The 27778-nt window shown below is 39.6% G+C and overlaps 1 protein-coding gene across 1 annotated transcript; it reads left to right on the forward strand.

Moving 5' to 3' along the window:
- Window positions 1-50: 50 nt before the first annotated feature.
- Window positions 51-27778, forward strand: TMA16 (translation machinery associated 16 homolog). Its single transcript, XM_057727285.1, has 7 exons — window positions 51-186; window positions 8710-8822; window positions 18000-18037; window positions 19206-19290; window positions 20393-20541; window positions 25044-25086; window positions 27568-27778. The coding sequence occupies exons 1-7, from the start codon at window positions 184-186 to the stop codon at window positions 27761-27763; spliced, it is 627 nt and encodes a 208-aa protein (XP_057583268.1). The 5' UTR covers window positions 51-183; the 3' UTR covers window positions 27764-27778.

Here is a 27778-nt window from a genome sequence, read left to right on the forward strand (position 1 = left end):
TTGTTTCCGGGGACGTTTTAAGGAAGAGCACTCGTCCCTCCCCTTCCGGCCGGGTCCGCCCGGCTTCCATGGCCCCTCGTGGTTTCGGCCGGAGTCACCTTGCGAGTCGCTGCTGTCGCCGAAGGTGAGGTGCCCGCGTGTGGAGTCGGAGGTCCGGAGGTCCCGGGCCGCGAGGACGTCGCCATGGTGGGTCTCACCCGTTCCCGGAAGGCTCCGGTCGACGGCGGCGGGGAGGGCGGGCCGGCGTCGGGCCGCTGGGAGCGAGCCGGGCGCGGAGCGAGAGCGGCGGGCGGCGCGCGGCGCGGGCGTGGGCTCACGTCCGGGTCCTGCGGGACTCGCCGGGCGCCTGCCGCCGCCCCCCGCCCGCGGGAAGTCCGCGGCTCCGCGTGCGCTCGCTCCTCGGCGGTGCAGGAGCGCGGGCCGGACGGGCGCGGTGGGGACAGCGCGGTCGCCGGTCCTCGCGTCCGGTCGCCACCCTCCAGGGACCCGCTCGCGCCCCGGACCCTGCCTCCACAGCCCGCATCCCCTCCACCGCACCGACGCCTTGTTTTTGTTAGGAATGTAGTGAATGCGCGAGAGCGCTTCTGTAGCGCGTTTAAGTGTAAACATAACTGTGTCAGCTATCCTCGCTGATCCATCATTCACTTTAAGAAACCCTCTGTGTTCTCCCTGACCTGTATCTCCAGGAGCCACTGAGAGGTAAACAGCATCTGAATTCTGCTTACTTGTCTTTATACTTGCACTTGTGTTTGTAGTCCAGATCTGCGATTTATTTTTGCTTCCGTTCTAGAGAACAGTTCTTGAATAGGAACATGTCTTGTCCATATTTATTTTTCAATTAATTCCTTACAAAAACAACATAAAAAAGTTTGTAATCTGGTTAAAAGTTATGATACTCTGGTGTCCATGTTATTAGTCCCCTTTCTCTGTTACTTTGCATTTTCTTTTCCTCCTTTTCATTGTATTTTTATTTTTCGTGTCTGTCTACAGTCTTTTTTGTTTTTTTGTAGATTATACACGTTTGTGTAAAGTTATTCTTTTTACTTATCACGATGTGCGATGGCCAGCTCTTTATAGTATTCTTTTCTAAGCTCTTTATAGTATTCTTTTCTAAGCTCTCCTTTTCAAAGTGGAACATTAAAACGTTAGTAGTTGGATTATGTGAGAGTGATTGGCATTTGACCGTGGTTGTCTTTGACTTTAAGAACTTGACTTTTGACAGGCTGTGTTGTATAGTAGAAGCATATTGCGTTGTCATGAGTCCAGAAAGCAGCATATAAATCTGTTCCATTGGCACATTTCCCGCTCTGTCACTTTTCTGGTGCATCAGCAGTGGTTCTGTTGCATCCTCTCTTGAATTTAAACTCAGCTTGGAACTGAAGGTTTTCCATCTAGACTTTTATATCAGTTACTCTAAACTTCTTTCAAAGAGCTCAGAATGTGGGCAGTGGAGTCCTGGAGGATGAGCTTGGTACCTGTCTTTGCTAAACTGTGGTCCTGGTGAAGTTACTTAACCCCTCTAAGACTCAGTTGTTCTTTTAAGTTGAAATAATCATAGTGCCTACTTCATAGAATTGTGAAGATTTAATGCAAACCACTTAGCCCAGTGTCTGGTGCTTAGTAAATGTTAATTATTGTAATTAACTTTAGTAATGACCTGATTTAGTAAATGACCTGATGATCATTTATATATCTTTTTTGGAAAAGTGTCTATTCATGTCCTTTGTCCAATTTTTAATTAGATTGCTTTTTTGTTATTGAATTGTATGAATTCCTTATATATTTTGGTTACTAACTCCTTATCAGATAAGTGAATTTGCACATATTTTCTCCCAGCTCTTGTAGGTTCCTTTCTATCTTGTTGATCATTTCTTTTTCTGTGCAGAAGCTTTTTCCTTTGATGTAGTCCCACTTGCTTATTTTTGGTTTTGCTGCTTGTGCTTTTGGTGTCATATCCAAACAATCCTTGCCAAGGTCAATGTCAGGGAACCTTTTCCCCTATGTTTTCTACTAAGAGTTTTACGAGTTAGGCCTTACATTTGAATCTTTAATCCATTTTAGTTAGTTTTTGCGAGTGGTATAAGATAGGGGACCAGTTTCATCTTTTTCACATGTGAATGTCCCGTTTTCCCAGCACCATTATTGAAGAGACTGTCGTTTCCCCATTGAGTATTCTTGGCTCCCTTGTCAAATATTAGTTGGCCATATATGCCTGAGTTTGTTTCTGGACTCTCGATTCTGTTTTGTTTGTCTGTTTCTGTTTTTACGCCTATAACTGCAATAAATATTAAAGAGATTACTTGCTAGTAAAAACTTGCTCCTGAAAGTTAGTAAAACTAAAGAAAAACATTAATGAAAATCTACCTAGTATCCAAACTTATTTGGAGTAATGTTACATGTATATGGCTTAAAAAAAAACACACAGGAAAATATGGTTGTCCATGAAATGTGTGTTAATTTCCTATCACTGCTGTGAAAAATTATTACAAATTCAGTGGTTTAAAAAAACACGGATTCATTCTCTTACATTTCTGGAGATCAGAAGTCCAAAAGTGAGTCTTACTGTGCGAAAATCAAGGTGTTGCCAGGGCTGTCTTCCTTCAAGACACTCTAGTGGAGAATCTTTTTCCTTTTTCCAGTTTCTAGAAGTTGCCTACATTCCTTGGCTCTTGGCCTCTTCCTCCTCTTCAAAGCCAGCAGTGTAACATCTTCACATCTGCCTTAAGAGAAGGCCACACTCTTTCTCTTGACTGTGATCCTTCTGCCTCCCTGTTATAAAGACCCTTGCAATAATTTTGGGCCCATGTGGATAATCCAGGATAATCTCCCCACCTCAAGATCTTTGATGGCATCTCTACAGTCCTTTTTGCCATGTGTGGTAATACATCCATGGGTGTGGGGGAATTAGGGCATTGGCATCTTTGGGAGGGAGGGCATCATTCTACCTGCAACAAAAAGTAAGTCTGCCTCCACCTCTGTTACCTCATTCCCTAGCTCAACTGAGAAACAACCACTGTTAGAACACAGGTTCTTAGATAACCATTCAGATATTTCACAAGAATGTCACAGCATATATGTCCTCTAACTCCCCCTACTCCCTTTTATAGAAACAGTATGATAGACACACTGCTGTGCCCCTTGCTTTTTTGTTGCACCTGATCTTAGACATCAATCTATGAGTACGTACAGATCTACCTCTTGCTTTTTTTAACAGCTGATATCCTATTGTTTGCGTTTACTGTAATTTATTTACCAGGTCTCTGATGGACATTTAAGCTGTTTCCATTCTTTTGCTACTACAAACACTGCTGTGTTGATTATTCTTATTTGCTTTGTACATATGTGAATATGTCTGTCGACTAGATTAATAGTAGTAGGGTTCTTTGATCAAAAGACGTGCAGCTTTTATTTTGATAAGAACTATCAAATTGCCCTCCAGCAGGTTATACCAATTTACATCCCACTTATTAGTGAGACTGCTAACTTACCCACAGCCTCACTAATGCAGTGTTAATAAATACATTTTAAAAATATTTTTGTACGTTAAAAATTATAGTTTATTGAAGTTTTAGTTTATTGAAGTTTTAGTTTACATTTCTTTTAAGGTAGAGCACACATTTTCAAAACTTTAAAAGGATTTATATATACTCTTTCTTGTGACTTGTTTTTATCTTAGGTTACTAATCTTTTTTCTCATTGATTTCATAATGATGCCTGTTACATTGTAGGTGCTTATTAAATATCTCTTCATCTGAGCTTAGCCCTAGGCTCTTTTCTTATTCTTCTACTGAAGGGATTCTTATCTCTGTGGCTTTAAAGTATCACCTTTAACCCCAAGTTATCCCAAATATGTATCCTCAGCCCAGATCTTTTTTCTAGGTGCCACACCTGTAATTTATTTACTTGCTTTACATCTCTACTTAGCTGTCTCCAGGGCATCTTAAACCAGTCTAAAAGTGGGTTCTTGATGGCCCCTGTTTCCACGTGCCATTCCTATCTTAGTAAGTGGGAGTTCTGACCACTTGGTGGCTTTGTTGCAAACCTGGGATTCACACTGGATTCTTCCCTTTCCCTCACTGTCCATAGTCAATCCTGTCATTGTGTCTTCAAAATACATTTCAAACCTTGCCACTTCTCTCCATCCTCACTACCACCCCCGTTGTGCCACTCAACTGTCATTTTTTTCTAATGACCTCAATACTTCAGTAGTCTTGCTTCTTCTTACTCTACCTCCTTCCAAACTGTTCTTTTTACAGCAGCTCGCATTATCCTTAAAAACCAAATAGGTCTCAAGTCACTTGGTCCTTGAAAGTTGAATGGGGTTTATTTAGCAAGTCTTATGTGGGGAACTAAGTTCCTTTCTGGGTGCCCTAACTAGGTATTTGTCATTGACACTTGTCCTTGGCATCAAATTTATCTGTTAAGCAAGGGAAATGTCCTAGGGTTCTTCAGGGTAGTGTCCCTGAAAAAAAAAAAGGTGCAGATACAGTTAATTAGTTCATTACATTCCTGTCATATCTTTGATGTTAAGTGACTTTTTCAGTTCTAGGAATGGCTTTACTTTTTTTTTTTCCCCCAAGTATTTATATATACCTTTGTGCACCTTAAGTGTGTTTGGTAAAATGATCATTCTTCTACATTTCTAGTTGAATTGGGCAGTCTAAATGACACTTTTTTTCAGATCTTTATTGAGGTATAATTGCTTTACAGTGTTGTGTTAGTTTCTGCTGTACAACAGAGTGAATCAGCTATATGTATACATATATTCCCATATCCCCTCCCACCCTCCCTATCCCACCCTTCTAGGTCTTCACCAAGCTCAAGTTGATCTCCCTGTGCTATGCAGCAACTTCCCACTAGCTATTTTACATTTGGTGGTGTATATATGTCAGTGCTACTCTCTCACTATGTCGCAGTATCTCCTTCCCTCACTGTGTCTTCAAGTCCATTCTCTATGTCTGTGTCTCTCTACCATTTTTCTAGATTCCATGTTTATGTGTTAGCATACGGTATTTGTTTTTCTCTTTCTGACTTACTTCACTCAGTATGACAGACTCTAGGTCCATCCTAAATGACACTTTTGTTTCTAGTTGAGCCTAGTTTCTCTGATGGCTTTTATAGTCTTTTAGGAAGAGATCCTTTTTGTTATTTATGATTTTAACAGGAATATTTAAAGCATATTGTCCCTGAAGTACTTCTCTCTCTCTGTTGCTGTGTTGTTTGTCTAAACTACTTGTGTGTTTTCTTTGTTACTCTCAAGTATGAATCCAAAGACTAGTTTGTAATGAATTTTCTGAAGTAATCACTAAAGAGTGTATGTAAGAGAGACTTTTAATACCAGTTTTCTTAACTGGAATATTTCTGTGGTGCCAGAAACTTTCAAAAGTTTCTGTTTTCAGAATAGTCTGTGATGCCTATTAAAAAATATATTTTTGCTGTATCTTTGAGAGTTTAATTTGGTGCTTTTTGAAACATAAAATATTTAAGTTTTAATTAAAAATACACCTTAACCATTCCCCCCCAGTTTTGTTATATGTTTACATTGTATACTTTTTTAAGAATTGTCAGATGTTTTACAAAATAAATTTGGAGAAGCCCTGACTGATGGAGATTAATTGCTTTTTAATTAAGAAATATTTATTGAATAGACTGTAATTAATAGTTTAATTTTTATTGATATGGTTTTACTTCATTTTTCTCATGTTGAAGCATTTTTTTTAATTAATATATTGAAAAGTAAAATTGTTTTGAAGTTTAATATTTTATGATACATGTTTCTGTGCCTTATTATATATTTATAGCCTGCCTTGAGGCAACCTTTTCATGACTAAATTATTATAAGGCGTCATAGTCTACAGATGAGTCAGAATATAAGTTCAGTTTCTTTGTATTTTCTTTGTACTGAGTCTTGGAGGTTCTTTAACAGAGATCTTCTAAAGCTGTGCAGACATTTTTATACTCCAAGGGTATCAAACTATTTCTGGTTCTAAAGAAAGTTTTTAAATCTTTAAGGGAAATTTTTTATAGACTTGGACATACTGCTAAAGCAGTGTTACACAGCTCTGTAACTTTAGTTACATTTTATAGCCTCAAAGACCATCTTTTTTTCTTGAGATTTTTGTGACCTTGTTTCGTTTTTTAAAGCATTTTATTTGTTGGAATATATGGAATAAAAATATCTTTTCAAAGAGATCTTTATTTTTTTGGTCTTGCATTAGTTATCTCTTTAACAAGCTATCCTACAACTTATCAACTTAACGCAACAGATTTTATCGTCTCCTGGGTTTTGTGGGTCACAGATCAGGATCCTCACCTGGACCCTCTCCATCAGGGTGTCTCACAGGTTTCAGTCGAGGTATAACCGGAGGCTGTGGTGTCATCTCAGGTCCCAGCTGGGAAGGGTCCCCTCTTCAGCTCACTCACATGATTCTTGGTGGGATTCAGTTCCTCATGGACTGTTGGGCAGAGGGCCTTAGTTCTTCATTGACTGTCGGCCGAGGTGTCCCTCAGTTACTTGTCACATGGGCCTCTGCCTAGGGCAGCTTACTACAAGACAGCTCGTCTCCATCAGAGTGAGCCACAGGAGGGCAAAAAAGAGTGGGCAAGGCAGAGCCAGGGTCCTTTTATAACCTGATCTCGGGATTGATACCTCATCACTTTTGCCGAAGGTTAGTCAATAAAGTGAGCCACTAGGTCCAGCTCACACTCTGCGAGGGCAGGGCGGGAGGTGGGGGGCGTACATATTGGCATAGGGTATGCTTCATGCACAAAAATTCCTTACCACACCTTCCTTTCTCCTTCCTCCCTCCACATGGGCAGAGAGACACACAAAAGAATGCACATACTCTTTTGTGATAGTTTTACTCTTTATATTCCTATACCTGTAACCAGCTTCCAGGGCATCCTGGGTTTCAGATTTGGAGTTAATCTTCTTTGGTCAGATTTATCAAGAAGTTAACTGTAAATATTTAAATATTTATTAACTATTTTAGTAAATATTTGTTGAAATGAATACATGTGTGAGTGAGGTGGTCATTTCCGCCTGGAGAGTTTTACAAAGGAAGTGACTTTGAGCTGCCTCTTATCAAAGGACAAGTAAGGAAAAGGATTTTGTAGGCAGCGGTAGCAACAAGTACAGTCTCCAGAAGTAAAACAAAACAAAACAGCAAACTATGTTCTGGAAATGGTGAGAAGTTAGTAAGAATGGGATAAAGGGTCTTTTGAGGAATGGGAAATAATGCTGGAGAAGTAAGTTGGGGTAGATTGTTTTCCATGTTAAGGGTTTAGGACCTGAGTTAGTGGAGCTCTTTAGCAGAGGAGGAGGACTTTATTAATTAGTGTTCTAGAAAGGTAAGCTCTGTGACTTTCAGTAAAAAAGGACTAGCAGTGAGAATCTAAAGGCCATCCTAATCTTGAAAGTTCATGAGGCTGAATTAAGGCAGTGACAGTAGTTTTGGAGACAATATTCTAGAAACACGACCTTTTTGAGGATTAGGTGTGTTAGACTCCTAGCTGTCCCTAATAGCCTCTTTTTCTTCTGTAATCATGTACTTTTTGTGATAATAAAAATTATACTTACTAATCCCTTATATAATCCTCCTTTATATACAATATAGGAGGAACATGCCTTTCGATTTCTTTTCTACTTCTCACTGGCTGGACTATAGACCTGGTGCTAAGCCATTTTGAACTCTGGTTATATATGAGGTTATAGCCTAAGGCTAGTAGATAACAAGGTGGAAGGAGTGTGGATCTCAGGGCCTCGTGGAGCAAAGCCTCTAGCTCCTCCTTTTTACATGAGAGGGCTAAACTTTATCTGGATTCAGCCACTATTATTTTGGCTTTCTATTATAGGGAGCCAAACAAAATTCCTAAGTAATATACGTCAGATATGAGATGCAGAATTATGTAGGGAAAAAAAATTACTGAAATGCTGGACAGCTAGTTTAGAGGACCTAGTTAACTGGCTCAGGGCTTGGGTAGGAAAATAATTTGTTCTTTTGGACGTGCTAATTTTGAGATGGCTTATATTATTTCCTCTATTCCTAATTTCCTATGAGCCATTTCCTATGATTTTGCTTTATTCACTGCCCACTCTGTTCCATCTGCAGCTTCTACAGTCCGGCTCCCATTAACATCCTGTGTTCCTTCTACCCTCTCATAACTTTCTTAACTGTGACACAAATTTTCAACTGTGAGTCTCCTTACTAGCTGCATTCTCTGAATCTGCTTTGAAAATGTCACAGTTGAAGAGCTGGGTTTTTTGACTTTATCCCTTTCTTTATTTTCTTACATCAATGGAAAGTTCTGAATACAGCTAACCCTTGAACAATGCAGAGGTTAGGGGCACCGACTCTCTGCACAGTCAAAAATCTGCATATAATTTATAGTCGACCCTCCATATATACAGTTCCTCTGTAACCATGGATCATGTACCACTGTAGTATTTACTGTAGGAAAGAGTGCATTTAAGTGGACCTGTGCATTTCAAACCTGTGTTGTTCAGGGGTCAACTGTATATCATTTCTGTTAGGACCATGGAAACCAAGATTTTGAGTGTGGCGTATTTCCTGATTCCTAGTGTAGTATTTCTGGCTCACAGTATTTGTTTCATATTACTGTTCTAAATTTTTATTTCTAAAGAAAATTTTTTGACAGAAGTCATTTATGTGTCTGACTGTGTGTGTCATATCTTTCTCTTTATTTTAGCCTAAAGCACCAAAGGGAAAAAGTGTAGGGCAAGAAAAAAAAGTCATCCATCCATATAGTAGAAAAGCGGCTCAAATTACAAGAGAGGCCCACAAACAAGAAAAAAAGGAAAAGTAAGTATCTTCATTGTTGGTATTATGCATTGGTGAAAAGTCCTTTTATACATTTATCTCTAATCAATATTCCCTTTCTCTTCTTTTAATAAATGTTTAAGTATGTTCTGTGTACTAAGGTAAAACAGTGAACAAGGATTCAGCTCTTAGAGCTTACCTAAAACAGATATACAAGGGCAAGTCAAAAATTATCCACACTTTGGTTATATTAAAACTTGTATACTACTGGGCATATTACCCAGAGAACACCATCATTCAAAAAGACACATGCACTCCAGTATTCATTGCAGCACTATTTACAATAGCCAGGACATGGAAGCAACCTAAATGTCCTTCAACACATGAATGGATAAAAAAGATGTGGTACATATATACAATGGAATATTACTCAGCTGTAAAGATGAATGAAATTGGGACATTTGTAGAGACATGGCTAGACCTAGAGAGTGTCATACAGAGTGAAGTGAGTCAGAAAGAGAAAAACAAATATCGAATATTAACATATATGAGGAATATAGAAAAATGGTACAAATCAACCAGTTTGCAAGGCAGAAATAGAGAGACCCAGATATGGGGAACAAACATATGGACAACCAAGAGGGGAAAGTGGGGAGGGTTGGGGGGGAATGAGTTGGGATTGCCATATGTACATTACTAATAAGAAAAAAAATACCAAATTGTACACTGTAAATATTTGCAGTTTATTATGTGTCAGTTGTATCTCAAAAGTTCTTTAAAGCAAAAAAAAAACTTGTATAAATTCTACAGCCAGAATGCAGTTAATTTTTGACTCACCCTCATATAAATATAAGTAGGTTGTGATGAATGCAGTGAAGAAAAATTTAAAAGGATTGCAGGATGGAGAGTGAGGGATAGATTCTGTTTTACATAGGATAGTCTTCTCGGAAGACCTTACATTTGAGCAGGGAGCTGAAAGATGTGAGCCAGTGAGCCATGCAGACATGTATTAGGCATGTAGGTTAAAGTGCCTATTGGATGTAGAAGACTAGGGATGGACAGGCAGTCGGATGTGCTGGGTCTAGTGCTCAGAGGATAGGTTAGGGCTGTAGACACAAATTTGGGAGCCGTCAGCATCTAGGTGAGACTCGAAGTCATGAGACCCGGTGAGATCACGTAATGAGTAAATGAATATCGGAAAGAGAAGGCATCAAGGATTGAGTCCAGAAGCCCTCAACCATTTCGAGGTTGGAGAAAGGGGGAGGCTCCAATAAGTGAGACTGAGAAGGAGGAAAAAAAGATAGTGTTTCAAAGAGAAAATACTGATCAACCTGTATCATTTGTTAAATTAGAGCTGAGAATTGATTTAGTAATTTGATATAGTAAAATGGAGATCACTATATGTATTTATTTTTTCATGAGTTTTCTGGAAATTTCAACTAACATCTTAAAATTGAAAACAATCTAGTTCAGATTAGTGCCAAGTTAATTTCAATAGTGTAGAAAAAACTTGCTGCACTATAGCTCCATTCAGACGCCCCTCTTTGTACTATTATTGTGAGATAAGTTATATCTGTGTACATTGTAAGCTCATAATTTCATAATTGTTGTTTTTATGCAGTTGTCTTAAGTTAGGGCAAGAAGAGTGTTACAAGCAAAAATACATTTATACCATCTTTTATATTTACCTATGTAATTACCTTTTTTCATTGGTGCTCCTTATTTTTTCATGTGGATTCAGAAAATGACAGATTCTCTCATTTTTGTTTATCTGAGAATGTCTTAATTTTTCCTTCATTTCTGTAAGACTGTGCTTCATTTTGAAGTTTCACCTTGTATAGAATTCTTGGTTCACAGTCTTCTTGTTCAACACTTGGAATGTCACCCCTTGGCCTTCTGGCCTCCACGGTTCTGTTTAGAAATCAGCTGTTAATCTTATTGAAGATCCCTTGTATGTGATGAGTTACTTTTCTCCTGATGCTTTCAAGATTGCTCCCTTGTCTTTGTAGTTTGTCAATGATAAACCTAGGTGTGGAACTTTGAGTTCGTCTGACATGAAGTTTATTAGACCTCTAGGGCATGTAGATTAATGTGTTTCATCAAATTGGGAAGTTTGGGGCCATTATTTTTTCAAATATCTTTTCTGTCCTCTCTCTCCTCTTTTGTGACTCCCATTATGCATATGTTGGTGTCCCTTTCTGTTGCCCAGATTGGGTAATTTCAACTGACTTGCTCTTATGTTTGTAACCCTCTGGACTTCTTCAGGAACAGTTTCTATTGTATGCTATTTTAACCCCTACGTATGGGCCATACTTACCTGTTTCTTTGTGGGTCTCCTAATTTTTGTTCAAAGCTGGGCATTTTAAGTAGTAATACAGTATGACAATCCTGTTAATCAGACATGCCCTACCCCCACCCTCAGTTAGGCTTGCTGTTGTGTTGTTGTTTACTTGTGACTTTCCTGGACTAATTTTGTAAAGTCTGTTTGTTGTGTGCAGCCTTTGCAGTTTCTGCTAAATTAGTGGTCAGGTAATGTTTGGACAGGGATTTCCTTAATTGCCTTAAGTAATGAGTCAGCTGTTGTTGAGGGGCTCTTTTAGTCTGTTGGATGTGCTTTCAGTGCTCCAGCAGGCAATTTATAGACTTCATTTCTCGTTTGCACAGAGCCTCGGGGTTATCCAGAGGTGAGAAAGTAGGACCTTCTCAGATCTTTCTTTGGCGCGAACACAGTCATGAATGTACACGTGGCATTCTAGATTCCCAGGAGTATGTTGGAGCTAGCTTTCAAAGCCCTCTGTGGACCTTCCATTCCTTAGTTTTCCCCTTTAAATTGTTTTGGTCAGCCTTTTGTTACCCTCAGCTGGTAACATCACTCAGGCAACTGCTACATTAGCTCCCCCTTCTTTTCTCCCTTTCCTGTCCCTTAGCCTCCCTTCTCTGATCGGCAGCCCACACTGCAATTTGCCTATTTTCCCTCCATCTGTGGCCCGTGAGAATCCCCAGGAACTGCTATGGGAACAAATAAAAAATTCCTTAAAATGAAGTTATGAAATCAAGATAGAAATCATCATTTTGATTGTTTTAGAATAGCCTTAGCATTTTAATGATGCTAGATACATTTGCATACTAGCTGATAGAAACCAGCACTTTCATTGTTATATGTTGGTTCTTTGCCCAAGACATATATAGAAGTTAGCTGTTTTACAGTAATTTGGCTGGAAGTTTTCTTGAATAGTGAAGTACTATGATAGTATAGTCAGATTTTCTTTATTTTTTGTAAGGAAGGGTCTTTTTTTTGTACATTAAAGGTTATTATAATAATATTGTTTTAAGAGTAATTTTCAAACATCAGTTATGTATCACTTTCATTAATTTTTTTCTGTATCTTTTTGACACGATATACTACTTACCTGATTTTGCTATCACCTATACCAGTATTTCACAAACTTTAGTATACATGAGATACACCTGTGAGATGTATTAAAATAATTTTCTGGGACCTCACTCCTAGAGGTTTCCATTCAGAAGGTCTGGGGCAAGGCCAAGATTTTGTATTTCTGACAAGTTTCCAGTAATATTGATGCTATTGCTGCTGGTTCTGGCACTGATTTATAGTAGTCTTTAATTTCTTTAAAAATTATTTTCCATTAAATATTATTGTTTTCAAAGGAGACATTTTATCTCTATTAAAACCAAGTAGATACGATTGCCTTCCCTAAGTGGTTTGAGCTTGAGGCATGCCTGCTTATTTTTGGTAGAAAGATTTGGCAAAGGTTAGAAGACTTGTAAAATAAACTAACATTAAGTTTTCTCCTTAACGTAATCGGAAAGGGTCCAAAGAAAATGAGAGGAAAAGTACCTTGCTTACCATTTGATTAAATATTATTTAATTCTGTGTGTATAAACTACCTAAAAATTGCCGTACCTAGCACCAGTGGTATACATGCAGTAGTTTAGGAAATAATGCTTTAGGATATGATTAAGTGCATTGGTTCACTGTAAGTACTTGCGATGTTCATATGTTATCAAGCGTATTCAGGATCTTATGCACTGATTTAATGTTGACTTACAGTCAGCATCACAGAAACATTTTCTAAGGATAAAACAGAACAAATGTGCTAATCTCATATATAGAACTTGTCCTAAAGAAGTTCTGTTATTGGCCAAGTTTCTCTTTTAATATAGTACAGAGTTGAAAGATATAATTTTCTTCTGCTTGGGCGATGTCCTAAACAGACTGAGAGCTTTCTCTTTTTTCCTATTTATTGTAAACAAGTTACCAGGGTAACAGTCATGGCCCCAGAAGCAAACAGATATACAGTTTTAATAGTGTCTAACATTTTAGGAAACAGGCTTACACCTGTCATGAATAGAAGCATCAGTGACCGTGAGTCCTATTTAATTAAATGGGAGCGTGGTCACAAATAGCATCTTGAAATGCTGCTCATTTCCCTGCCCTAGAGCAGTACTTCCAGCAAGACAGAAATGGTGATATTTTCAAAACAGAGTTGGTAACAAGATACTCAGACTGTTGGGGCAGCTGTAAGCAAGATGAGAGAAAAGGTACTAACAGGACCTAGCTTGAACGTCAGGTACCTGTGACTTCTTGGAAAGAAACAGCATTTATCAGCTACTGCTTTACTCAGCAGCTTGAAACAAACACAGTTTCTCATCAGGAATCCCAGTGCCACTTAACTGGGTGCTTCTGGCTCAGGGTCTCTTGCAAGGTCACAGTCAAGTTGTTGGCTGGGGCTGCATTCATCGCAGAGCTTAATAGGGAGGTTTTGCTTCCAAGCTACTCACATGGTAGTCAACAGACCCATTGTGACGGCTGTTGGCTGGAGACATCAGTTCCTCACCACGTGAGCTACTTACAGCATGGCAGCATGGGTCCTCCAGAGCAGAGGCTCTGAGACAGAGCAAGACGGATGACAGTCACAGCCAGGTGCCTGCGGGGTCCTTCCTCACAGCCACCGCCAACTGCCCTCCAGTCCTGGGGGAGAAGGAGAGGGAAACGGTGGGAGCACTGGTGTCAGACAGGCTGGATTGGAAAGAGCCCCAAGCCGGGGAGGTGATCTGTATAGATGATTGACCAGATCCCAGGCCTGCCCTTCACCCAGGCCCCATCCCCCAGCTCAGGCTCTGGGGCCTGCTCCCAATCTTCCACCTTCCCCACCCCCTGGGCCCCCACTGGGCTAGGAGCCTGTTTGCCCCTCTCTACAACTCTCTTCAAGACAGGCCCTTTGTCTCTCCACCCAAGCACCTTTCCCACCGCGCTTTGAAGACTGTGCTGGTGAGAAGAGGTCTGGATGGGAGGTGGTTAGCAGGGTTTTCCAAGTACCTTTATTCCCCACTATCAAATATACACAGCTTCCCAATAAACAGATGTAGGGAGGAAAGAGGTGGAGCCTCCCCAGTTTTTATTCCTGTAATATAAGCTCCATTTCTTGCAGAAGTGCGGTGTTAGCCTTGCCTGGCCTTTAGGAACTTTGGTGGGGAAAAGAGCTTTGAAGAGAGGACAGTGACTTTAGAGAGGGGTGACAGTGAGCCCTTGGGAGGGTGGAAGGGAAGAGGAGGAGTGGCTGCAGGTTTCCTTCCCATGCTTCCCCACAAATGGAGAGTGGAGCACTTCCAAGGGAGGGAGTCCATTGTTGTTCAGCCTCAGAATAAAGGCACCATTCACTGGCTCAGTTAAAAAGAAAAAAAAAAAAGAAAGTGTTTGTAGCGTCATTTCTAAATGACATCCGTCAGTGTTGCACTATTTTATTTGTTAGAAGTGAGTTGTTAGGTCCAGCCACACTCAGGGAGGAGAGGGGTGTGAATATTGAACCAGCATGAGTCATCATTGGGGACTTAGATGTCACCACTTTCTGGCAGTGCCTGCCTACCAAAGATACTTGGTTTTATGAGGAAGAAGGGTAGCCAGGCAGCCTCGAGTGTCTGGTCTCTGTTCTCTAACACAGGACCCAGGATTCTTTGTACTACTTCCTCAGATTTATTTTTAGAGAATGAGAGAGGTAGGGGAATATCAGGGTGAATATTGTTAGGGCACAGTGCCTTTGACAGAGGTAGAGGGTACAGACCCGACCTGCTGGATTCATAAGGTAGACTCTTAGAGATGGGCTCTGATGACCTGAAGATGGTGCAGGTGCGGATAGCAGCGGATAGAAGAGTCAGACATTCTTGATCTTGAGCACTGGAATGCTCTGATTTAGGACTACATAAAATACTGCTTCTGTTCCATTAAAAGAACTGATGTTGTTTGAAGACTAGTACATTTCAAGTGATGCACAGTTCATAGGCAGCAAATGTTCTATATCATGATCTTAGCTTTATCTCATGGCTTCCCAGCAGAGCAACATCTTGTTGCTGTGTTCTATCATATTTTGTCCCATTGGGTATGTAGCAAAGAACTCTAGATGTCAAATGAAGATGATTTAATATGGGGAAACTAACATAGAGAAACTAAGCATAATGGGTAAGAATCTGGGAAACAACTGTTTTTGAGAATTAGTCTCAAATTCCTCTTCTTCATCCCAGCTTCACCCCACTGTAGTTCAGGCCCCCAGAGCATTCATTCAGAACTGTAGCAATTTCGACTTCTAACTAGACTCTTCCAGGCTGATTTGAAAGGAATGAATTCTTCTGAAAGCCATTCTCTACCTTGTTATGAAGTGTTCTTTATTTTTGTTTAAATCAACTTCGAGGTATAAATAAGACACGACAAAGTAGACGTATTTGAAGTGCACGTGTGTAAGCGCTGTGATGAGTATCCATGCAGTGCGTTTTCATCCTCAAAGAGCCCTTCCCAGTGAGGTCTCAGCCCACCGCCCCAGCCTCGGGCGCCTGTGGATTTGCTCTTTATTTTGATAGAGGAGATTTGTTTTCTTAGTGTTTCATGTAAGTGGAATCATGCTGTATGTAATTTTTTTGCCCTTTTTTTTCACTTATCATGATGTTTGTGAAGTTTATCCATGTTGCTGCGTGCATTAGTTGTCTTTCTCTTAATTGCTGAGTAGTATTCCAGTGTATGGATATGCAGCTTTTTAATCCAGTAACCTGTTGATTGTCGTTTGGATTGTTTATAGCTTTTGATTCTTTTCAGAGTCTGCAAACTAAATGGCTATCCACCCACTTTTATTAAAAAAAATTTTGTTTTATTGGAAAAGCAGCTGTGCCAAATTCCTTTCATGTTGTTTGCGGCTGCTTGGAGGCTACAGTGAATGAGTAGCTTGACAGACCAACCACGTGGCCCTCAAAGCCCAGCTTGTTCCTAGCTGACATTTAAGCAAAAATGATAAAACCCCTGCTATTTCATTTAGATAAAGCTGCCATAAACACTCATGTACGTGTGTTTTTGTGGACATAAAACATTTTTCTTTCAGTTCTTAGAACTGGAATTGCTGGGTCATACAGTAGATGTATGTTTAAGTAAATAAGAAATTGAGTTTCTAAGAAATTGTTTGAAACAATGATGTAGTGGGGTAATGTTTTAACTATGTTAAAAATTACCTTATTTGAAGTGATAGTACCATTTTATTTTTTCACCACTGGTATGTAAGAGTTACATTCACTCCATTTCCTTTCAAACATGTTGTATTATCAGTTTTAACACAGATTTTAGCCAATCTAGTAGATGTACAGTAGTATCTCAATGTGGTTTTAATTTGTGTTTCTTTATGACTAATGATATATTTTTATGTGCTTATTGTTCACTTTTATGTCTTTGATTTGATGAAAAGTCTGTTAAAATCTTTTCCCTTTTGGTTTTGAATTTTCTGTTGTTAAGTACTAGAAACTATTTGTGTATTTGCACAGGCTTTCTGTAGTTGCAGAGAGCGGGGGGCTACTCTTTGTTGCAATGTGCAGGCTTCTCATTGTGGTGGCTTCTCTTGTTGCAGAGCACGGGCTCTAGGGGTGCGGGCTTCAGCAGTTGCGGAGCATGGGCTCCATAGTTGTGGCTCATGGGCTCTAGAGCGCAGGCTTAGTAGTTGTGGCGCACAGGGCTTAGTTCCTCCGAGGCATGTGGGATCTTCCCGGACCAGAGATTGAACCCACATCCCCTGCATTGGCAGGCAGATTCTTAACCACTGTACTACCAGGGAAGCTCTGTTTGTGTATTCTTAATGCAAGTCTTTTGTATGTTACTTGTTTTGTGAATATTTTCTCCCATTCTGTGGCTAAAAAGTTTTTAATAAAAAGGCTTCAGTTTGGAACTTCCCTCGTTGCATAGTGGTTAAGAATCCGCCTGCCAATGCAGGGGACTTGGGTTTGATCCCTGGGCCGGGAAGATTCCACATGCCGAGGAGCAGCTAAGCCCGTGTGCCACAACTACTGAGCCTGCACTCTAGACCCCATGCCCTGCAACTACTGAAGTCTGCATGCCTAGAGCCCGTGCTCTGCAACAAGAGAAGCCACCTCGATGAGAAGCCCGTGCATTGCAACGAAGAGTAGCCCCCACTCACCGCAACTAGAGAAAGCCCGCATGCAGCAACGAAGACGCAACACAACCAATTAATTAATTAATTTTTTTTATAAAGGCTTCATATTATTTCTCCACTTTTCTAGTTGTTTAAAGTGGGTGGGTAAATCTGGTCTGCTTTGTTAGGGCAGGGACAGTGGTTTTTTTATTTTGTTGCTATATCCCTAGTGGCTAGCATAAAGCGTTGCAAAAACTAGCATCCAAGGGTCTTTTCTGAATGAGTTAGAATTTAGAATAGCAACAACAGGAGGTGTATATCACCTAGGCCATTTTTTTGAGAGTAAATGAGTTATTTATTATAATTCTTATCAAATTTATGAAAAGTAAACATTCTGTTTTATTCTTGTTGAAGTTTAAAAGATGACAGTGATGCATTTTGGTCTTGGTGGCAGCACTCAGTCTTCTAGAAGGTCCTCATTACTCTTGTGCACAAATATTCTGCATGTTACAAAATCCAGTCAAGCTTTCCTTTGTGTTTTCAAAAGCGATTTGTTTGATAGGTATCATGTAGTCATTGCAGAGCAGAAAAAAAGTTTCTAAGAACATTTTGTTCCAGTGATTTAAAAGAGAAGCATGGTGTTCAATGTTTCTTCATTAAAAAAATTAATTTCATATGCATAAAAGAATGATCTCTAAATTAAGATTCTTTGGGTAGTTGTTCTTTTTGTTGTTTTTGACAGATTTTTTTAAAATTTGCTTTGGAAGTTTTCTAACACATACACACTTTTTCTCCCAAGACTGAAGAATGAAAAGGCGTTGCGTCTCAACCTTATTGGTAAGTGGATTTACTAATTTGAAGTTATTCCCTATACCTATTTTCTTTTGACTTTAGTGAAATACTATTTTTATCTAAGTGAATTTTCTCTACCAGATTAAAACAAAATAAAATCAATCATTAAACTCTTAGAACAGTGTTAATAATATCTAGCTCAGTTTTCTAGAATCTGTTTAGTGTCTACCTACCTGTTTTTAATCCATCTCTGTCTCTCTGTCTCTCTCTCTCAAGTTTAATTCTAGCTCCCTGACCATTAGAACTATGAAAGATTTTGGAAACAACAGTTCATATTTAATGATGTGAATATATATATCCTCAGTCTGTATCTCAGTGTCACAGTCTTTGTGTGTGTGTGGGGGTGTGGTCAAATTTATTATTGGTTAGTTTGTACTGACAAGTCTGAGATTTCAGAAGAGTAGCTATTAGGCTTTATAACTAAAACGAAGGGTATTTGAACCACTAACTCTAAGGCTTTATCAGGCAATAGAATAGTATTTCTAAACAGTTTATCTGTAATCCTGGGTAGGGCCATTTCTTGATTTGTAATATTTAGAAATCTAATTGAAAGTGACACCCCAATGGTCAGATTTATTCCTAAGGATGAGGTCTGTTAGCTCTTTGATAATAAATGTCAGTCATTCTGCCCAGTATCTGGCAGATCCTGTATGCTTAGGGGATTTACTGACTTCAAGGCCCTGAACAGGTTATTTAACCTTTCTCTTCTAAATGGAAATACTAATAATCCTCATAGGATCATAAGGGTCTTGACATAGTGCCTGCTGCTTATTAAATGTGCACCAGATACCATCCTCTTCATTAATCAGACTCTTGTTATTTCAGACAAATTCAATCCTTTGCTTTATAAATACTTAGAACTTCATGTTCTGTTAGAGTATTCTTTCTTTTTTTAAATTTTTTGTATCCTTACTGAGTAAGAAATATATACAGAAAAGCATCCCTCCCACCCTTGTCTCTTCCCCAAATTAAAATGTGACAGTTTGATTTCTGACAGACTGGTTTAGTTAGCTTTGAGCCCACATAAAACTTTATATTTAACTTTAAAATGAATTTTGGTACTGTTTTAAACACACTGATGTTGAAAGCTATAATGAGTACCTCTGCTTAAGTGATGACTTATGATGTTGAATTGTCTCGGTACTTGTTTTAGGTGAAAAACTGCAGTGGTTTCAAAATCATCTTGATCCCAAGAAAGTAGGATATTCAAAGAGAGATGCTTGTGAATTAATTGAAAGGTAAACACTGGGCATGCTATGAGCAAAGGGTCAGTAAGAGGAATTCCCCACTTTGGTTCTTCAAGATACAGAGTTATTCTAGATTTACAGACGAGCAAATGGGCTTTGTTATCAAGACTTTGGATTCTTATACTAGCTTAGCCATTTTGATAGGTTTGTAACCTTTCTGGGCCTCAGAGTGGTAGTTAACCCAGTTTCTTGGCTTCCTGGAGAAATGTCATCTAAACTGACATCTGAAGATAGGGGTTAGCAGATTGAGGTGAGATAATTTGAGGAGCCTCTAGGCAGAGAGAACAAGATTGGAAAGGCCCAGTGGTGAGAGCAACACATTTAGTGATCTGCCAGACATTTAATAATACTGAAATAATAGGTTCAAGGAGGGAATTGTGACAGGCAGGGTAAACAACCAGTGCATGAAAGATCTCAGATATCAGTGAGATCTTTCATGAGCTGGACTTTACCCAAGGACAGTGGGAGCCATAGGAGACTTTTAACAGTGAGGACCTGAGATGGTCACATTTAAACTTTAGAAAGGTCACAGTTGGAAGAATGAGGAAAATGGGTGAGGGGGCCAGGCTTTGGCCGTTGAGAGTTTGGTGAAGGAGTCTAGGCAAAAGATGATGGTGGGAGCAGTGTGGTGAAGAGAAATGAGAGTGCAGAGATTTTAAGGAGGTAGAAGTCCCAGTCTTTAATGAAGACTTAGATGTGGAGTAAAGGGAGACAGTCAAAGGGGACACTGACGTTCCTCACTTGGGCAGCTGGGTGAATGAGGGAGGGAGCCGGGGGGTGGAGCGGGCCTGGAGGGGGCACCTGGGGCAGCACAGAGGCGAGGCCAGGTGTGACATGTTAAGACAGATGGAGACATCCAGGAGGTGGCTGGGTATGAGGGTCTGGAGTTTAATAGACACTTTAATGGCGGGCTTTGATTTGGTCACAGGAATTTTGAAAATGGTTGAGTTACCAAGAGAAGGTCTGAGAACTTAAGGAACTCAGAGAAATATGAAAACTTAAGGGACAGGCGAAGGCTGGGATTATGTTTTAAATGAACTAATGTAAGCCAAACAGAGACTTTGTAAATCAGATTATTTTTCTTGTTTTTCAGGTATTTAAATCGGTTCAGCAGTGAGCTGGAGCAGATTGAGTTACACAACAGCATCAAGGCCCGGCAGGGCAGGCGGCACTGCTCTCGGGAGGCGGTCATCAAACAGACCATGGAGCGGGAGCGGCAGCAGTACGCGGGCTACGGCCTCGGTGTGTGCACACGTGCCTTCCCTTCTTTCCAGTCAGATTTGACCTTACTTATTCTGTTTGTTTAGTTTAGCTTGATTTTCTTCCTTTGAGTTCTTTTCCTTTTGAGTATTTGGAATCATTTTTGAATTCATTCTTTTTTTCTCCTGCATTCCCCAAACTGTCAGTTCTGACAGTGACCTGTCTTTCTGCCATGACAGTAGTTTCCTCTCCCTTCAAGCATGTACTTAATTTGCTTTGTTCTAGAGTTATTACTTGCTGTCTCCAACCGTATCGAAGTTTCTTTAGAGTAAGTATTGTGTCCTTGTCTGTGTAATTCTTATAGTAAAGAGCCATACTTGTTGCAGCCTTTCTTCAGAAATTATATAAATCAAATTTTCTTTCTTAGCAATAGCATTTCTTACAGTTCCTGAAGATAATATGTTGAACATACTTCAGACAACACTGTCTGAAGACAGGCGCTTAGGAGGAGAGGAGAGGGCACTTGTAAAAAGCCCACAAGCAGGTGACAGCCCATGGTCTGCAAATGGTGTTTGATTGGCTCATTAATTGTCAATATTAAAAAAATTCTGCTGATTACACCAGAAAAATGTGGATTTCTGGCTTCTTGTAAAACATGATGAGATGGTTGGGCAGCATCATCTGCTAGAGCAGAATAGCAGCTGTCCTTTAGACTTGAGCATTCAGTGGTCCCAAACCTTCCTTCATTCACATTCCCTGCTTGGTCCTTATAGGCATTCATGTGTGGATTTGCTTGGAAAGTACAGTAAATGAAATATTTAAAGCAAAATTAGGTTTTTAAACTTTAATAATAACAACAGGACCCTGAAGGAAACATCCTGTGGATAACTGTTGTGTGGTCCCAGCCTGCAGATAGTAGTGCTGTGGGCCAGGAAGGCCTGGGGCAGCGCCCACAAGCGTTCTCCCACTGGAGCCAGTGTTGTGGCTGGACCCAGCCTGGTGTTCTTACTGTGACTGCAGGGTGCGCCCCAGCAGCAGCCAGCCGGAAGCTTTGAAAAAAACAAGATGTAGTGCTAACAGGTCCTGGACAGTACAGGACATGCCTGAGGGCCACACAGCTCTCCAGCAGAGAAAGAGGGAGGGAACAGGGACCTGGGGCCCTGCCTTTAGTAGGGGCATAGGTGGGATGCCAGGGATTTCATGGGTTCACGCTTTATAAGGGTGCCAGAAGGCAGAACGGGGTCGCTCAAGCGGTCAGTTATTTAGTTTACCTGGGGCTTTCTAATAGGAGAACTTCGTGGCGGGGGTTGGGGGTGCAGCCTGGCTTCTTACCTGGTTGTTCTGCTGGAGCCATGTCAGAGGCTGGCAGTAGGTTCACTGAGTTGAATGTCTTTGCAATGGATGCTTCGGCAGTTAGAAGGTTGACGTCAGGCACTTACCTTCAGTAACGCTAGGGACCCTGAGTAGATGGCAGTTCCTCTTCATCATTTCCAAGCAGTGAGTTTCTTCACTGAAGAAACAACGGAATAGCTTTAGAACCAGATAGATCTGGACTTAAACCCTTACAGCTTACTATATAACAGGGCAAGTTATTTCTCAGCCACTCCCTGGCCTTGTTACCTTCCAGTTAAAAATAGAGGTAAATAGTATACCTCCTTCCCAGGTTGTTTAAAAGTCAAGTGAGATTTCGTGTATCAAGTGCCTGACATAAAATCGAATATTAGGAGGTTGAGGGAGAGCTTCAGCCAGTCCTGTGTCCTTTTCACCTAAATTTGTCTGTGCTTGTGATCTCCGTTTCCTTGTTTTCCATTTTTATTGGAACTCCCTTAAATTAGGCTTTTGTGGCCACCACTCAACTAGAAGTCCTTGTCACTGATTACCTTTAAGTTGCTAAGACAAATAATATCTGTACTGGGCACTGACTCTCATTTAGTCAGCTTTTCTGTGGTGTTTGATACAGATGATCCCCTCATTTATTGTCACACTTTTATTTTGGGTAGAAGCCCCTGACCTTTCCTGGTTTTCCTCCTAGTTCACTGGCCATGACTTCAGTGTCCTGAGTTGAATCCTGCTCATAGCCTCTCAAACTAAATATTGACCCAGGTCCCTGTACTTGGGCCCCTTCTGTTTTCTATTTACACCAGTTCCTGAGTTGATGTCATTCAGTTCTGTGGTTTTAAATACCATCTAAATGCTCATAACTTCCAAGTTTATATTGTCAATTGTAACTTGTCCATAGAACTCCAGACTTGAATTATCAAATTTGGATTTCTCAAAATCTTTGCTTGAATGTCTTATAGACATCTCCAACTTATGTCCCAAAGCAGAGTCCACCTGTTGTCCTAAAACTCGCTCCTGCTGCAAGCTCCATGTTTTCAGTCAGTGACATCACCACTTAGCCAGTTGCTCGTGTCAGACACCCTGCAGACAGTTTCACATTCCACACCCAGCTCATCAGCAGAATGGACTCTGATGACTTGCACTGCTGCTCCCGCTACCATCGTCTCAGCTCTGCCATCGTGACAGCCTCCCAAGTGGTCTCTGTGCTCAGTCTGTTCAGCCTGGAGCTTCTAGGTTAATTAACAGTAATTGACAGCACAGCCCAAGTCAGACACCTACTGGTGGTGGAGCCAGTGCTAAAACTCAGACCTTGTGTTCTTCCAGTTATGCCGCAGTCCTTATTCCAGACGCAGGGAATGTGTTTGGTGAAAGAAGCTTTGTCAGCTCTAACAAGTTTACAAGCATCTAGAAACATATGGGCAAATCATCACTAAATGCTGTGTTGATACAGTTCAGAGAAGACAAGATACTGATACCTCTCCCTCTTGCTCCATGGTGGTATAACTATTCCTGCCTCAGTTTATTAGAACTTAAAAAAAATAAAATAAAATTGTGCTTAATTTATACCTTTTAAACACCTGACCTCTCATACTCTTATTTTCTGAAGCTATAATGAAAGTCATCATACAGTTGTGTCAAACATTTTTACCTTTTTCATTAATTGATATTGGATTTTATTTAATACTTTATCCATTGGCCAGAATTTTTGCAACAGTGTCCACAAGGATGATTAGGCATATAGGTTTATGATAAACTTCTTAATCATGATAAGGAACTCTCATACACCTAGTTTTTATTTAAATGGGTTTACATTTTTTTAAGCTCTTTATTGGAGTATAATTGCTTTACATTGTTGTGCCAGTTTCTGCTGTACAGCAAAGTAAATCAGCTGTATTTATACATATATCCCCTCCCTCCCACAACTTACTCCCACTCTCCCCATCCCACCCCTCTAGGTCATCACCAATTGTGGAGTTATCTCCCTGTGTTTTGCAGCGGCTTCCTACTAGCTATCTGTTTTACATTTGGTAGTGTATATATGCCAATGCTAGTCTCTCACTTCATCCCAGTTCCTCCCCACCATGTCCTGAAGACCTTTCTCTATATCGGCATCTTTATTCTTGCCCTGCCACTGGGTTCATCAGTACCATTTTTTTTTTCAGTACCATTTTTGAAAATTCCATATATATGAGTTAGCATACGGTATTTGTTTTTCTCTTTCTGTCTTCGCTCTGTATGACAAACTCTAGGTCCATCCACCTCACTACAAATAACTCAATTTCGTTCCTTTTTATAGCTGAGTAATATTCCACTGTATATATGTGCCACATCTTCTTCATTCATCTGTTTTTTTTTTGTTTGTTTTTATTTATTTTATTTATTTATTGGCTGTGTTGGGTCTTTGCTGCTGCACACGGGCTTTCCCTAGTTGCTGCGAGCAGGGGCTACTCTTCATTGTGGTGCACGGGCTCCTCATTGTAGTGGCTTCTCTTGTTGCGGAGCATGGGCTCTAGGCGCATGGGCTTAGCAGTTGTGGCGCATGGGCTTAGTTGCTCCGTGGCATGTGGGATCTTTCCAGAGCAGGGCTCAAACCCATGTCCCCTGCATTGGCAGGTGGATTCTTAACCACTGCGCCACCAGGGATGTCTCCATTCATCTGTTGATGTGCATAAAATGGGCTTAAATTTTATTGAGCTTTATTGAACATCTATTGATTGTAGTTTATTCAGAATTTTTTTACATTTTAATAGTATTTTTAATATCAAATAATCCTTGCATTCCTCAGACAGACTTTGCCTTGCCAAAGCAAAGTATGTACTTGAAAAAATTGCACCTTTCACCAAGAAAATATATAAAACAACTGAGCCTGTTGTTTTAGGGGATTGATAGTTAGAATTTGCCAGGTACCTTTATGATTTAAAAGGACAGAGTTTATTTTGTTGATAGATTTATTTTGTAGATTCTGTGGTAGAATATATTATTTAATAGTGTTCTTTCTGAATCACCTTCTTAAAATAAGTGCTTTATACTTACAAAACTTACTTTTCATTATAGCATTATAATTATGCTTTTGAGATTTTGTTTTGCTTTGGATGTTCTTGCTGTCAGATATTATGTGTTGTTTTTGAGATAATAAACAAGGAAACTATAAATGTTGTAATAGAAAACATTGCCTAATAGATATAAATTATTTTCTTTTCCAGAGATTCCAGACATTTTAAATGCAGGTAATCTGAAAACTTTTAGGTGAGTCTGTCGCTTTTGTTCTTTGAAGTTGCATGTAAAATATATGAGATAAACTTTCTTCCCTTTGAGTCTAGATATTAGAACAAAAAGAAAATCAGGAAAGAAAACCTTCCCTTAATTTTCCTATTTAGCATGTGTTAGAAATGCCTGATGTACACTGAAATGATAATGACCTGTTGCTTTTGTTTTTCAAAATACTTAATAATTCTTTAATATAGTATTTAAAGAACATGATATCACTGTTCCTCCCCAATTGTTATTTTTCAAAAAGATGAACTGTCAGCAGCAGACTTGATGCCTTAGTCCTGTCCCCATGCTGTTTGCAGCACCCCCTTCTGGAGAAGGTGGTTAGTGGGAAGTGGTGGGGGAAATGGTTAAATCTTAAAGAACCAGTTGGCTCTGTGGTCTCTCTAATAGCACTCTGTGACCAGAGATACCAGTGAGTAGGATTTCCAGTTTTCAGTTTTCAAACGTGGGTTCTTTATCCTTAGAAAGTAATTTTTATTAATCATTTTGGTATTAGCTAGATCATGTTGATCAGTCTGAAATTTTAATTGAAATTAGATAAATTTAAGTCCATATTATGTGAAACCTTTAAGCTTATTTTATATTTTTATACTTCTGAATTCATAGAAAATATTTGATATTCATAAAATAGTAGCACTAATAGAATTTATCAATCATATTTAAAAAGTGGTTCACTTTTTAGCTCATGTGTGTGTGTTTATAAAATAAGTAGTGGAGCTTAAGACTGTACATTAATTTTTTTTGCCTGTAATGTTAAGTAATCAGATATATGCGGGTAAGTCAAAAATTATCTGCATTCTGGCTGTAGAATTTATTTTAACTAATTTTTAGAAAAGACAAATAACATCATTTTTTTGACATAATCTCCGTGCTTTTCAATACACTTTGTCGATCTGTCAGCAAGCTTTCATTGACAGATGGACACCTCAAAACGTTAACATTCGTTAACACCTCAAAACGAAGTAATCTACGACAGACTTGGGTTTTGAAAAGTTTGTGTGAGATGGGTACCAAAACAACTCATGGAAGAGCATAAACAGTTTGGATATCTGCAAACAAAATTTGGGCCAATACTCTAAGGAAGGTGAAAGCTTCTTAAAGTGAATCATTGCTGGTGATGAGACGTAGATTCATCACTACGAGCCTGAGAGTTAACGGCAGAGTATGGAATGGAAACATCCTCAATCGCCAGCCAAGAAAAGGTTCCAAAGTCAGTCATCAGCTGGAAAATTGATGCTTATCCTTTTCTGGGATTCTCAAGGGCCAGTATTGGAACATTATCAGGAGAAAGGTTCAGCAGTCAATAGTGCTTGTTACAGTGAGGTCCTTGTTGAAGAGCTGAAGCCTAAACTTCAGATTAAACGCAGAGGACTGCTATCCAAGGGTGTTGTGATCTTGCATGACAATGCACGTCTACACACTTCTGCCCACACTGTCGACACTCTGCAAAAACGTTTTGAGGTGTTAAAGCATCCTCCCTATAGTCCTGATCTTGCTCCATCGGACTTTCACCTGTTTGGTCCCCTGAAAGCAGCTCTACGAGGACAGAGATTCACTTCTGATGAAGAAGTGAAGACAGTGGTGCATTCGTGGCTTGCATCTCAGCCTGAAACATTTTTTAATGAGGGAATACGAAAACTTGTTGACAGATGGAAAAAGAGTATTTAAAAGCAAGGAGATTATGTCAAAATGATGTATTTGTCTTTTCTAAAAGTTAAAGTAAATTCTATAGCCAAAGTGTGGATAATTTTTGACTCACCCTCATATAAGTGTTCTCTTTTTTCCTAAAACAGTATATGTTCTGTCTCGCCCAAAGAAAGCCAGAAATGAGAAGAAATTAGCATAGACTGTTAGTATCATTAGAGTTCAGTTCTCAAAACAATCTTCACATTGCTTGTAAAGTAATTGAACATAGGATTATCACAGAAAAGCTGAGGTTGAGAAACTGAAGGTTTTCTATTATAACCATAAGACTTGTTTCATTACTAAATTGAACTGCGATTTACCATTGTATGTGAAAAGACAAACCTTTTCTGACTATGCGTTTTGGAGATTTTCCAGGATGATATAGTTCCTGCTTTTGAGATTCTTGATACCATATGTCCTGATGGAGGGAAGTGTTCAGGTTAGGGAGAATAAAAGAATGGAACAGAGTTTCCTTGTAACTTCTCTGCCTAATATTTTCCTGCATTGTTTTGGAAATTTTGAGTATGTGGAATTCTGTGTGCAGTTAACTGCTTTTGTAGATTAATGAGAAAGTACAATAAGTATGGAAAAAGTAAACCTCAGTTCTTGGAACCTTTTTTTTTTTTTAGTGCGTTTATATTGTTTCCTTCTGGTGCATTTGAATCTGCTGTAAATTTACAAACTTTCTTCTGCTTAGTTTTGAATATTGACTTTGTTACTTCCCTACCTCACCCCTCACCAGCGCTCTGCTTTCTCTCTTTTGTCTAGGGAATGGGATTTTGATCTGAAGAAACTGCCAAACATAAAAATGAGAAAAATCTGTGCTAATGATGCAATATCTAAGAAGTGTAAGAAGAAAACTGTTACAGCTGTAGACAGAGATTTAGGGAAATTGGAACTGAAAGATGAATCAAGTGACACAGACGAGGAAATGAGTGCAGTGGCCTGTCTTTACTTGAGTTAAAAATAAATAATTTGA

The sequence above is a fragment of the Hippopotamus amphibius genome, chromosome 3, assembly GCF_030028045.1.
Source record: "Hippopotamus amphibius kiboko isolate mHipAmp2 chromosome 3, mHipAmp2.hap2, whole genome shotgun sequence".
Classification (NCBI taxonomy): domain Eukaryota; kingdom Metazoa; phylum Chordata; class Mammalia; order Artiodactyla; family Hippopotamidae; genus Hippopotamus; species Hippopotamus amphibius.